We start from the raw sequence: 13,202 nt of genomic DNA, 5'->3' as shown, positions 1-13,202 counted from the left end.
ACCCACCAATCCACAGTGGACCTACAGGAGCTGCTTCAGGTCGACATTCTCATTTTTTCTTCACTTTATTTATTTATTTTTAAAATTCTGAATGATTATGATGTCATTTCGCCTATGTTTTTGTTGATTATTGATCAGAGGTTTTGATTTCTCTGGTTTCATCAGCCTGTAGTTCCACCTGTCGGCCAGCAGGGGCATCAGATACACCAGGTAAACTTCAGGCTCCATCCCTCAGATATCTGCGGGAACCAACAGAACCAGAATCAGTTCTGACCACCTGAACAGAACCAGTACCACCTCACTGAGACCCAAACACTGAAACCAGAACATTTGAGATTACATCATTTATTCACAGAGAGATTCACAGGAATGTTAGAAGTTCTGGATCTGTGGACTGAGGTTCTGTTTCACTGAGATGCTCAGAACCTGAACCTCAGAACCAGAACCCAGCACTGACCATCACATGTTCCATGGAAACAGGCAGAAGCAACAGGTGAGCTCCTCAGGTAACCCCCCCTGCAGTTCACCCATTTCTTAGAAAACATTTAGTATAAAACGTTTATTGTGAAAAGTCAGACTCTGACAGGAAGTGCTCAGGTGTTGTCAGTGATGTCACAGACCCCCACCAGGCAGAATGATGTCCCCATGTCCAATGTTGCCATGGCAACATCACTGAGCTCCACACCGTCCCCTGAACACAACGTCTTCACTTCCTGTCTGACCTAAAGTCTGGTTTTCACAATAAAAGCTCAGCGTCTTCATGATAATGATGGTGATGATGTCATCAGGCTCTCCTCTGGTTGGCTGGTACCTGAGAAGGAGAGAAAACAGGATTCATCATCATCATCATCATCATCATCATCATCATCATCATTGCGTGGCTCTGGTCAGGGGTCAGATGTTTCCGTCGGGGTCAGGATGAGTTCAAGCATCAAATCAAGGTTTTGTTCTTCGGCACTAGAAACGCTGAAACGTTCCTTGCCTCCAGCAGGTGGAGCTACTGAGTTCTGTCGGGTTCGATCTTGGTGTCTCCGTTCGGTTTGTCCGTCTTCTGGGACAGTGTGGCCGCCTGGACAACCGCCTGCAGCGCAGCAACGTGGCGGTTAGAGCAACTGGGAACCACAACAACAACCACCTGAGTAGAACACCTGGGTTCTCACCTTGAAGCTCCTCTTCCTCTTCTGGACATTCTGCTCCGGGTGGAAGACGATGACGTAAACTTTGGGCATGTACAGCATCCCCAGAGAGACAGAAGCACTGAGGGACATGGAGACGGTCAGGGTGGCAGTCTGGATGAACATCTGAGGAGACAGAGACCCGAACTGAACAGAACCACCTTCGTGTCTGCAGAACTCCTTCAGAAACAAAGAGTATCCTGGAGAACAGAGAGGAACCTGCTCAGTTTCTTATACAAAAGTTCTCAGCGGAACCTTTGTATTGACTTGTTTCTGGAACGAAACAAGTACCAAAAATCTGCACGTTGCTTCATTGCTGCTGCTCTCTGTCAACTGGCTGTTAATTTCTGCTTCTAAATGATCTGACTGGGAAAAAATTATTTTTCAGTTCACGTTGTGCTAAAAGGAGTTAGCTTAACAGCAAAGCTAATCAGGCCTAAAATAGAATCTCAATGCTAAACATGTAGCATTGAGATGCTAATGCTAATGTCAACATCCACAGTCCACATTTCTACAGAAGCTCCATGAATGATCAGGGCTTCCTGAAACACTTTGCTCCAATCTGCTGGTTTAAGAACAGATTAAAAACTATAAATATCTCTATTGTTGAGATCAAATGTCAGTTTATTCAATAATTTAGCAACAAAAAGAGTTTTGAATTGAAAATGTTACTTTGTTGACAAAATACAATGAATTAATTACAAACCCTGCAATTAACTCGAGTTCCCCCACTGTTTATATTAATGTTTATATTCATTAATGTTTATATTTATTGTGAGCATGTGTGTGTGTGTGTGTGTGTGTGTGAGTGGGTGTAGTTGCTTAGCTATAGTTGTGGGGACTGGTTCTTGACTAACCCCAGCATTATGAGGACATTTTGCCACACAATATAAAAAGATCATTTGTGGGGTACACAGTTATCTATATAGCTACAATAACGCCTTTACCTTGTACCTCATGTTAAAGTATAAATACATGTGGGGAAAAAGCAGGTGATTTGTGGGTTAGGTATAAACTTGAGGAGGTTAGGGTTAGGGAAAAGGTCAAAGTTAGGCTACAGAAACTAAAGGGAGTCAATTCAAATCCACAGCAGTAAAGTGAGTCAGGAATGTGTGTGTGAAGCTAAAAGCTCCTGCAGCAGTAATCCTCTCCCAGCTCCTGTTGGTTCTGTTGTTCTCAGATAAAAAGCTTCTCTTAAATCCTCCTTCATGAAGCACCCAGAGCCGAGAGAGGAGGAGGTCCGGCTGTTATCAGAGAACCACAGAAGAAGAACCAGCGTGTGACCTGTTGTTGTTTGCAGCTCCTCTCATTCATGTTTTCATGAATTATTCTCTTTCCAAGCAGCTGCCGAAACATCCTGGAGAGTCTCTATATTCTGCTGCAGCCTCCATCTTTAATCCTGCAGAGGAGCTTTTATTTTGTCGGATCAGCAGTTCTGAAAGCCTCTTTCCTCCGCCCTGATATTTTGGTCTTTTTGTCTCTTTTGTTGGGGCGTTTGGGCCTCGTTACGTGTCGGTTCTAATCTGTATAATCTGACCTGAAAGTGTCTGTGCGGTTTATCAGTCGCATAACGGACCCGTCCCTCCCCCCAGTGCCGCTGACCCAAACACTGCAGCCTCCACCTGGTTTCTGTCTGCAGTGACAGGAAGGAGTTGGATTCTTCTGGTCCGCTCACCTCTGCTCTGGTTCTGATTGTTTTCTGGTAAACACTAACCAGAAGATTCTGCAGAACCTACAGGAACCAGAACTGAACCAGAACAATACAGACCTGAAGTCGGTTTGTTTAAAGGAACAGAGTTGGTTCCTCTGATTGAACTCTGTGGTTCTTCCTGGTTCCTCTGGGTTACCTCTGGTTCTGGCCAGATCTAACCAACTCACTTGAAGTCTGGTCCGGTTCTTACCTTCTCAGTGGACTGAGCGGTACCAAAGAAGATGGGGACGAAGGCCAGCCAGACGATGCAGGTGGTGTACATGGTGAAGCCGATGGGCTTCGCTTCGTTGAATGTCTCCGGAACGCCTCGGCTCTTCACGGCGTAAACTGTACATGTTACCTAGCAACGAAGGACGCAATGCAGTTTATTACAAACAGAAATATTCAGGTTCCCTCCCAACAGACGTCACAGATGCAACTGAGAATTAAAGTCCAGTTCTGGTGTTTGTTCTGGCCTTGAAGGAAAACCCCATTTCTTAGCACGTTGGTGGAACCATCATTCTGAGGGAAAGTACTTTTTTACCATAAGAACGATGCTGTAGCTCAGGCAGCAGATGATGGACAGGTCCGACATGTCACACTTGAGGATGCCTCGGGCCAGGTCTGGGTTTGGTGGGCGGAGCTCCTCGTAGTCGATGATGGTGTGAGGAGGAACCACAGCGAACCACATGAACACGCCCAGAACCTGATGGACACCCAGGCGTCACACAAGGTACCTGCAGGTCACGTGACCTGAGTCCACTTACCTGGACAGAAATGAGGATGAAGGTGATGGCGAGCTGGGAGGTGGGGCTTATGAATTTAGGAGGAGTCACCGACTTCTTGCCCTGTTCGAAGATTCTGTAAATGCGGTTGGTTTTGGTTAGCATGGCGGAGTAGGTGATGGCCATGCCGAGGCCCAGCAGGAGGCGCCGGAATGCACACACCGCCACACCTGGCTCCGCGATCATCAGGAAGGTGATCAGGTAAATCAGAAAGATACCTGGATGGAGAGAGGTGAGGTCATCCACTGCTGATGACATCACCCTCAATGATGTCATCCATAAGACTAATGATGTCATCCATACTGATGATGTCACACAGCAGGATGTGGTTTAGTCAGTCTCCAGTTTTTCACAATTCTGCGACTGCACAATTTCAACATGCCAATAAAATATCGGGTATTGGTGATTCTAACTCCCATCTGTAGGTGGCAGTATTTCTTACTTGTTCTCCTCTATTGCCGCAGCCTGATTTGATGTCCAGCTATAGTCCGTGATCATTCCTAATGTCATAGATGACTGAAAATATCTCAAAATGTCCAGCAAGTATTCCTAAAGTACCACCAAAAAATCAGTCAATTTGACTGTAAAAATCACAAAAGTAATCGTGAAGGGCGTGCCGTGGTGGTGGAGGGGTCAGCGCGACCCACATTCAGAGGCAACGTGGCCTCGACGCGGCCGTCGCGGGTTCGACTCCCGGACCCGACGACGTTTACCGCATGTCTTCCCCCCTCTCCTTCTCCCTTTCCTGTCAGCCTACTTTGAAAAAGGGACACTAGAGCCACAAAAAGAAAATCCTGGAGTGACCGATCAGCAAACTCACCGGTCAGGAGGACGTAGCTCAGCTCTCTTCCTGACGCCCTGACGATAGGGGTGTCGTTAAAGCGAATGAAGGTGACCACCACGGCGCTGGTTGCTAGGATACCCAGCATGGCGAGAGAGGCGGGCACTAGGGCCCAGGGAGAGTTCCACTCCAGCTTGATGATGGGCGTGGGACAGCAGGCCGTCCGGTTGGGGACGGGCCGCATGTCCGTTGGACACATTTCACAGGTGAACTCGTCCAACTGGTACTGGTACCCGTCACAGAGCTGCAAGCAGGTGGGACACGTTTCATTCCTATTACCTCACTTCCTGTATGTTCCAGTAGTGGCAGCAGGATGGCAGGCTCCAGGTACCTCGCAGTGCCAGCAGCAGGGGACTCCCTTCACCATCTTCTTTCGCTCTCCGGGTTTGCAGGGGAAGCTACAGATGGACTCTGGAACGGATTTGTCTCCTCCTGACCACTGCATCTCCTCCAGCTGCAGAAACACACACCGGGTCAGAGACAGGAACGTCCTGCGGTCCGACCTTCATCGCACCGACTCACGTTGAGCCTCAGGTTGTTGGTCCACTGGCCGATGACGTGGTAGCCAGGATGGCTGTGGTTGGTCATCTGAAACTGGAAGATATCGTAGCGTCCTGGAGCGTCTCCGTTCTCGTTGAACAGAACGCTGGTCCCAGCACTTCCTGGAAGACAGAGAAACCCAGTTTTACTGGGAGTACTGGGATCTGGACCGGAAATATAGAATCTCTCTAGTCCTATGAATCATATAAAACATTTAAAACAAACATCTCGTTCACTCAGCCACACTAACATGCACACCCCCACACACCAACACATCGGTAGGCACCTTGCTCAAAGGCACATCAGCGGGAAGGAATTTGGAGTTGAACCGATTGCAAAGCCACGACTCTTTATAGTGAAATAGATAAGGCTTCATCAGGGCCGTGCAGAGACCTTTGGAGGGCTCAGAGTTAAAAAGGGGCCCATTGAACAAGATCTTAAAACACCAACACAGCAACAACCCATAGTAATCAATAATCTAATATTTCATCGGATCATACTGGATCACCATGAGGGGCCAATGCAAAACAAATCTAGTCCATGTTTCCAACATAATGTTTCTGTTTCTGCTGAGCTGATCTGAGACTGAAGCTGTTAAACAGAAGGTCAAAGGTTATGAAGCTATGAAATAAAAACATGTGCTGATGTTTTACTAAATAAGTCCTACTACTTCTGCTAACGTCTACAATAACTTGGCTGATTTAAAAATCAAACAGCTCAGAGGGTTCACTCTACATCAGTTTTCTATGTTAGAACATCTAGATCTACAATTACAAGGTTGAGATATAAAGGCAAAGAAAACTCAGTAGCTGCTGGTAGGGGCCATTTGGGGCCCCTCCAGACATTTAGGGGCCCCTCCAGACATTCAGGGGCCCATCCAGACATTCAGGGGCCCATCCAGACATTCAGGGGCCCCTCCAGACATTCAGGGGCCCATCCAGACATTCAGGGGCCCATCCAGACATTTAGGGCCCCTCCAGACATTTAGGGGCCCCTCTAGACATTCAGGGGCCCATCCAGACATTCAGAGGCCCATCCAGACATTCAGGGGCCCCTCCAGACATTTAGGGGCCCCTCTAGACATTCAGGGGCCCATCCAGACATTCAGGGGCCCATCCAGACATTCAGGGGCCCATCCAGACATTCAGGGGGCCCTCCAGACATTCAGAGGCCCATCCAGACATTCAGGGGCCCCTCCAGACATTCAGGGGCCCATCCAGACATTCAGAGGCCCATCCAGACATTCAGGGGCCCATCCAGACATTCAGAGGCCCCTCTAGACATTCAGGGGCCCATCCAGACATTCAGGGGCCCATCCAGACATTCAGGGGCCCATCCAGACATTCAGAGGCCCATCCAGACATTCAGGGGGCCCATCCAGACATTCAGGGGCCCATCCAGACATTCAGGGGCCCCTCCAGACATTCAGAGGCCCATCCAGACATTCAGAGGCCCATCCAGACATTCAGAGGCCCATCCAGACATTCAGGGGCCCATCCAGACATTCAGAGGCCCATCCAGACATTCAGGGGGCCCTCCAGACATTCAGGGGCCCATCCAGACATTCAGGGGCCCCTCCAGACATTCAGAGGCCCATCCAGACATTCAGAGGCCCATCCAGACATTCAGAGGCCCATCCAGACATTCAGGGGCCCCTCTAGACATTCAGGGGCCCATCCAGACATTCAGGGGCCCCTCTAGACATTTAGGGGCCCCTCCAGACATTCAGAGGCCCATCCAGACATTTAGGGGCCCCTCTAGACATTCAGGTGCCCATCCAGACATTCAGGGGCCCATCCAGACATTCAGGGGCCCCTCTAGACATTTAGGCCCCCCCTAGACATTTAGGGCCCCCCCTAGACATTCAGGGGCCCCTCTAGACATTCAGGGGCCCCTCCAGACATTTAGGGGCCCATCCAGACATTTAGGGGCCCCTCTAGACATTCAGGTGCCCCTCTAGACATTCAGGGGCCCCTCTAGACATTCAGGGGCCCCTCCAGACATTTAGGGGCCCATCCAGACATTTAGGGCCCCCCCTAGACATTTAGGGCCCCCCCTAGACTTTCAGGGGCCCCTCTAGACATTCAGGGGGCCCTCTAGACATTCAGGGGCCCCTCCAGACATTTAGGGGCCCATCCAGACATTTAGGCCCCCCCCTAGACATTCAGGGGCCCCTCTAGACATTTAGGGGCCCCTCTAGACATTTAGGGCCCCCCCTAGACATTTAGGGCCCCCCCTAGACATTCAGGGGCCCCTCTAGACATTTAGGGGCCCCTCTAGACATTCAGGGGCCCCTCTAGACATTCAGGGGCCCCTCTAGACATTTAGGGGCCCCTCTAGACATTTAGGGGCCCCTATGAATAGTTGAATTGTTCCACAGGCCATAGATCTAAACCTGTAGCATCAGTTATTGAGAATAACAAAGTTATTTAATACATTCAGCTGAGAAACAATTTAGGATTTAATTATGAAGTTTATTTTGCAAAAGTTTAAAGAATCATCTTGATAGTTTGATTGTTGTGTTACCATGGCTACAATATGGTGTAATCTTTGTGTTTGAGCTGGTTTGTTCAGAAATACATCAGAGCAAATAACCAATAATCAGTGATTGATTTTAAATCAGCCAGTTAACCTGGGTTCCTCTCACAGATTCATTAATTTACATTTAAACATGAGGTTCTTTAGGGACCGGGGGGCTAAATCATGATTCTGTTTATGGCCCCATATTACCTTGGGCCGGCCCTGCATGAAGAGCTAAAGCCGCTGCACATCTCTGCGCTGGAATCCACCTGGAATCCACCTGGAATCTACCTGGAATGCCCCGGTGGCCCCTGTCAGTCCCCCGATGCTTTGGGGACATTTTGGTTCATGTCATTGTGGCATGTTTGGCTTTTTGCTGCGGTTCTGATTATTGCTCCAATATTTTCTCTGATGTTTATTTCATGAACTCTAATTGGGCCGAATCTTCCTTTAACACTTGAGGTTCTGCAGTAACTTCTGTTTACAGCCCAGAACCTCCAGCGGCTTTAACCCGCCTGGTAGAAACGGTAAGGAGAAGCAGAGAACAGAGAGCAGGTGGTACCGGGTGGTACCAGGTGGTACCAAGGCTTTGAGCTGCATCACTGAGACAGTCGGTACTGATTCTTTAGATCAGGATGTCTGGTTCTGACCCACAGCAGTGAGACCGACTCAGGCTGCCTGTAGAGAACCGGGCATTTAGTGCAGATTTTTCCGATATTGCAGGACAATTACGAAAAATAAATAGAAAGAGTTTTTCTAACAACTCCAGTCCAAATGTCCGGTTCATCAGGGGAGGTTTGAATGCAAAATCAAACTCTGACGCAGACTGAAAAAACTAACTCTGCTCCTCCTACAAACCCAGATTTGGTTGAAGTGAACCCTGGTGCGTTTTGAATTCACATGTGAACACCGAACGCATCGAAGACCACTCCAAAACCAGGAGGGGGACCTGGTTTTGGAGGTTCCCAAAACCAGGTCCCTGCGTTCTGGGAATTCCCTGTGTTCCCAGAACACAGGGAATTCTGGGTAAATACAACCAAAACAAGCAGGCTAGTCAGTAGAGACCTACAGTGCCATCCGCTTATGAGACGCAAACCATCCAGAGACGCTGAATTCATTAAGGAGAGCCGGGGACTTGGTGCGGTCCACTTACTATCAGCTTTGTCTCTCTGCCCAGAGGATGAACTTACCGTTGAAGTTGACGGCTCTGATGTAGTCCAGCAGCAGGCGCCCCTCCACCGGGTCCATGCTGCTGCAGACCCCGTGGCTGTTGGGACAGAGGTCTTGGTGCATGTTGTGCAGAGCGTAGGCGACGGCATAAACAGCATCGATCACAAACTGAACCTTCCCCTCCTGCTCGTAGGACGAGTCCTGACCAATTCGCTCGCCTCCTGCAGACAGATGCACCGTAATGAGGGAACACCTGAGACCTTCACACATCTCTCTCAGTGAGTACCTGTGCACTTCTTCTTGTCTGAGTCCAGTTTGATTCCGGGACGGGTCAATTTGCACCTGAAGTCGTCCTCCCAGAACTCGGCAAACCAGATGTTCCTGCGGTTGTTCTCCAGGGACCGAGATATGAAGTACTGATCGAAACCTGTAGAACATACACAACAGATGAGAACCCTCTACAGCCCTCTAGATCAGTGATTCTCAATTCCAGTCCTCAGTTCCCACTGCCTGCATGTTGTAGTTGTGTCTCTGCTCCAGAACATGTCATTCAAATGATTGCATGACCTCCTCTGCAGCCATCAAGTGCTGCAGAAGGCTGTTAGTCACCCACTTAGTCAAATCAGGTGTGTGGCAGAAGGGAAACACCTATAACATACAGGACAGTGGACCTTGAGGACGGGAATTGAGAAACACTGCTCTAGAATCCTCCAGAACCCGGTGATCCTTGACCAGGTGCATCCGGTTCTACCGTCAATCGAGGCCCGCTTGGGCAAGATGGTGACAGCGCCTTCTGCAACGTCTTCCAGCTCGGCGATTGGTGAGCTCTTGGCCCCCCAGCTGTCTGACCCAACAAACAGGAAGTGACCCGTCAGGTTAGCCTGCCTCGCTGCTTCAAGAACACGCCTACCAGAGAGAAAGAAAAATCAGCCTCAAGTCTCGTGACCACACCAACCAGGTGTAAAGGGAAGAGGTGAGTGTCTCTGGTGGATTACTTGATGTCGTCCTCGTTGGCGAAGATGATGACTCCTCTGGCGTTACTTGTCTCCATCAAACGTTTGATGATCTTATCGAACTCGCCCTCAGCTGGCTCTCGGGGGATCTTCACCGACTGGGCAATGCACACACCACCTGGTGGAGAGACATAGGCAGGTCGGGGGCAGGTGACAGACGGGTCAGAGATGGGGGAGATAGGAGCGTCCCTACCGGCCTCTCTGGAGATCTGCATGAAGGCCTCCACGCCGCTCTCGCCGTAGTTGCCTTCGGACGCCAGCGTGGAGACGTAGTTCCAGCCCAGAGCCTTGACGATGTCCAGCATGGCCTGGGCCTGGTACGAGTCCGGCGGAACGACCCGGGAGAAGAAGTCGTAGCGGTTGTTGTCGCTGAGCTCTGGAGCCGTGGACGCGTAGCTCACCTGAGGAATCTGAAATTCAGAACCAGAACCGGAACCCAGTTCAGAGGCGACAGTGGGACGAGTGGTGGAGCAGCAGAGACCAGAACCACTCAGACAGATTAATGTTGTGTAACAGCCAAGCTCAAAGTGGGCCAGCTCTTCAATCACATTAACACCCAGAGTGATTAACAGAGACCTTCTTAACGAGCGGACCTCGTTATGACAGCAACCTCATCATCATCATCTGAGGAAGAGGAGGAAGCATGAGCTGCAGACCTTCATATCAAGAAAAAACATTCCCTTATTTAGTAGGTTCTACTGGGTTTTATGATGCTCTACTGGATTCTACTGGGTTCTACTAGTTTCTACTGTAGTCCATTGGGTTCTACTGGTTTTAACTGGGTGTTATGGTACTCCACTGGGTTCCAGTAGGTTGTATGGGGTTCCACTATCCCCCATTGCATCTTTAGTATTCCTTTCATGGAGGAAGTCATTCTGTCCACTTCACCAGATTCGACATCTTTGGTAGAACGTCTTCATGATGCTGATCTCGAACTGAAACTAACTGTCCTCTGATGGTTCTTCTGTCTCACCTCTCGTCTAGTTTCCTCTGCCTGTTCCTCACCTGTCTCTCTCTGACCCGTCTGTCTCTCACCTCGAACAGCCGCAGGATGTTGGCCACCATGATGGACACGGAGCTGGCCGACGCTCCGATCACGCCTACCACCCTCTCCGGTTTGCGGATGAGGGGCGGCTCGCCGTTGGAGCAGCGGATGTCAGACGTGTCCTTCTGGATCAGCGCCTGGACGAAGGTGAGGGACTGCTCCAGGGCGTAGGTGTCCCTGGAGCAGGTGTCCAGGATGCGGGCGCCCAGCGTGATGTTGGGCAGCAGCTCAGGATCACCGTTGATCTGGTCCAGGGCGTACAACATGGCCTCCATGCGGTGAATACCTTTCTCCTTCTTCAGCTCGCCGCAGTTCACGCCGTGGGGGCCGCGGGCGTGGATGGGGAACAGCCCCCCCAGTGTGATGTCACCAGGCAGCTTGATGGAGTGGGGGTGCAAGTGCTGGTGCGAGGCCCGTGCCTGGCCCGCCAGATCGCCGGTCCAGATCCAGAGAGGCAGCAGGAGGCGGGGCCACAGGGCGCCAAGGCGGCCAGCGGCAACAACGTCAGGACAGAGGGAGAAGGGGGCGGGGCCTGATGATGTCATGCTGAGGCGACGTTCAGCATGGACCGTTCATCCTGACAGACACCTGGGGACACGGCAACCAACGAGATGGAACACGACCTGATACGAGTCACATGATCCGATACGAGTCACATGATCCGATACGAGTCACATGATCCGTATCGAGTCACATGATCCGATACGAGTCACATGATCCGATACGAGTCACATGATCCGTATCGAGTCACATGATCCGTATCGAGTCACATGATCCGATACGAGTCACATGATCCGATACGAGTCACATGATCCGTATCGAGTCACATGATCCGATACGAGTCACATGATCCGATACGAGTCACATGATCCGTATCGAGTCACATGATCCGATACGAGTCACATGATCCGATACGAGTCACATGACTCCTTACATGATCAGACATGAGTTGAGACCCAGCTTTTATTTTGGTAGTCCACTTCTTGTTATTTTCAGGTGAATTTGCATATTATTTTAATATTTAGCTCTCAACTGAATATTCTCTAGCCCCCAAAAATAAAAATAAAATAATAAAAGGTGATTTCTGTTCCTCTGATCACTGACCAATCAGCACCGATCAGCTGCAGCGACTCATCAATTTTTATCAACTGGTTTTAAAAAATGGAGAAGGAAGAAGGCATTAATTTGTAATAAATTTGATCTTTGATCAGAAAACTGGAAATCAGAGAAAATAAAAACTAAGCCTAACCTAGCGATCAATAAAGTTCTGATTTAATTAACTGGTTCCTGCGGTTTGATCCACTTTATGGGCCAACAGATGAGAAAAATAAAGTTAAATACCTGCGAACTGAGCCGCTCCGTTCGGTCCGCAGAGAGACGCAAAGACCCGCAGAGAGAGCCGCAAACAGCGGCGCTGCGCCCCGCGGAGCCGCAACAGCCTGGGGAGAGAGGAAGAGTCCGGCTGCTGCGGAGGAGGACTGGACACCTGTCTGTCTGTCTGTCTCCACCTGTCTGTCTGTCTGTCTCCACCTGTCTGTTTCCTGTGAGGACCCGCTCGGTCTGCGGAGCCTCAGGATTTCTGCTACTGAGGACTCTGGTGACGTCACGCGGGAATAATTGTTCATTAATTATGGAAATTGTCGGAGGGGCGGGGCTTGGCCCTCTGACAGGTTTAATAGTAAAAATCTGACCGAACTCGAACCTCAGTCCAGAACTAGCAGGTCCAACAGAACCTCAGACATGACCGGATGTTCACAGGAACTCCTTCAGGAGAACCGGATCTCCTGACTCGGCTCACTAACAGAACCGGCTCTTTGGACTCCCGCATGACTCCTGCGATTTTTGGCTGCTGAAATTCATTAGTAAAAATCTGTATTATTCATTATTATTGATTAATATTATATAATATTAATATTATATATTAATATATTATTAATAAAGAATGATTAATGTTTTAACGGCTTATGGTTTTATTAGGTTCAATAAAACTATTTTCAGCTCATGAACCATCAACAGGATGTTTAGTTTGATTATTTTCAATGTTCAACTGAAGCTGCACCCCTTGACCTTTGACCCCAGGAATCACACATTCAGATGTTCGTGTTTTTAGACCTTCATCAGTCTTTGAGCTGCATCAGAAAGTCAATAAAAAATATTCCACTTTTATTGATAAGTATGTTTTAATTTCACTGTAAGTAGAATCACATCCTCCAAAGAGCAGAATGCATTTTCCCAGATCTATTTTTAATTTATTTGTTGAACATAAAGAGTTACTGAAATCATGTTTTTATTGCTGAAAATACAATTAAATAATAAATACGTTCACTGATTTACTATTTTTATGATTATTTTTGTCTTCTCTGTAAGGTGACCCTGGGTTTAAGAAATCAGTCTCAAATCAAATGTATCATTATTATTATTAA

At 48.9% G+C, this 13,202-nt stretch overlaps 1 protein-coding gene across 4 annotated transcripts; it reads right to left on the bottom strand.

Moving 5' to 3' along the window:
* Positions 1-698: 698 nt before the first annotated feature.
* On the bottom strand, positions 699-13,036 carry LOC102229501 (metabotropic glutamate receptor 6-like). Of its 4 annotated transcripts, none has more exons than XM_023334030.1 (14): positions 12,121-13,036; positions 10,770-11,367; positions 9,717-10,144; positions 9,473-9,627; positions 9,008-9,148; positions 8,742-8,942; positions 5,014-5,153; positions 4,823-4,945; positions 4,471-4,735; positions 3,633-3,868; positions 3,410-3,571; positions 3,077-3,226; positions 1,161-1,301; positions 719-1,081 (listed from the first exon to the last, which is right to left on the bottom strand). In XM_023334030.1, exons 2-14 carry the CDS (start codon positions 11,322-11,324, stop codon positions 998-1,000), a joined length of 2,781 nt encoding a protein of 926 aa, XP_023189798.1. In that variant the 5' UTR covers positions 11,325-11,367; positions 12,121-13,036; the 3' UTR covers positions 719-997. The 4 variants fall into 4 exon arrangements, with proteins under 4 accessions (XP_023189811.1, XP_023189798.1, XP_014326468.2 ...); XM_014470982.2 differs by lacking the exon at positions 12,121-13,036 and having other exon boundaries at positions 9,717-9,852; positions 9,928-10,144; positions 10,770-11,500; XM_023334035.1 differs by lacking the exon at positions 12,121-13,036 and having other exon boundaries at positions 729-811; positions 983-1,081; positions 10,770-11,500.
* Between the last annotated feature and the right edge of the window lie 166 nt (positions 13,037-13,202).

This window comes from Xiphophorus maculatus, chromosome 1 (assembly GCF_002775205.1).
Source record: "Xiphophorus maculatus strain JP 163 A chromosome 1, X_maculatus-5.0-male, whole genome shotgun sequence".
NCBI classification, from domain to species: Eukaryota; Metazoa; Chordata; class Actinopteri; order Cyprinodontiformes; family Poeciliidae; genus Xiphophorus; species Xiphophorus maculatus.
Note: the sequence above shows the minus strand (reverse complement) of the source record. Positions and strands in the feature narration are given on the sequence as shown.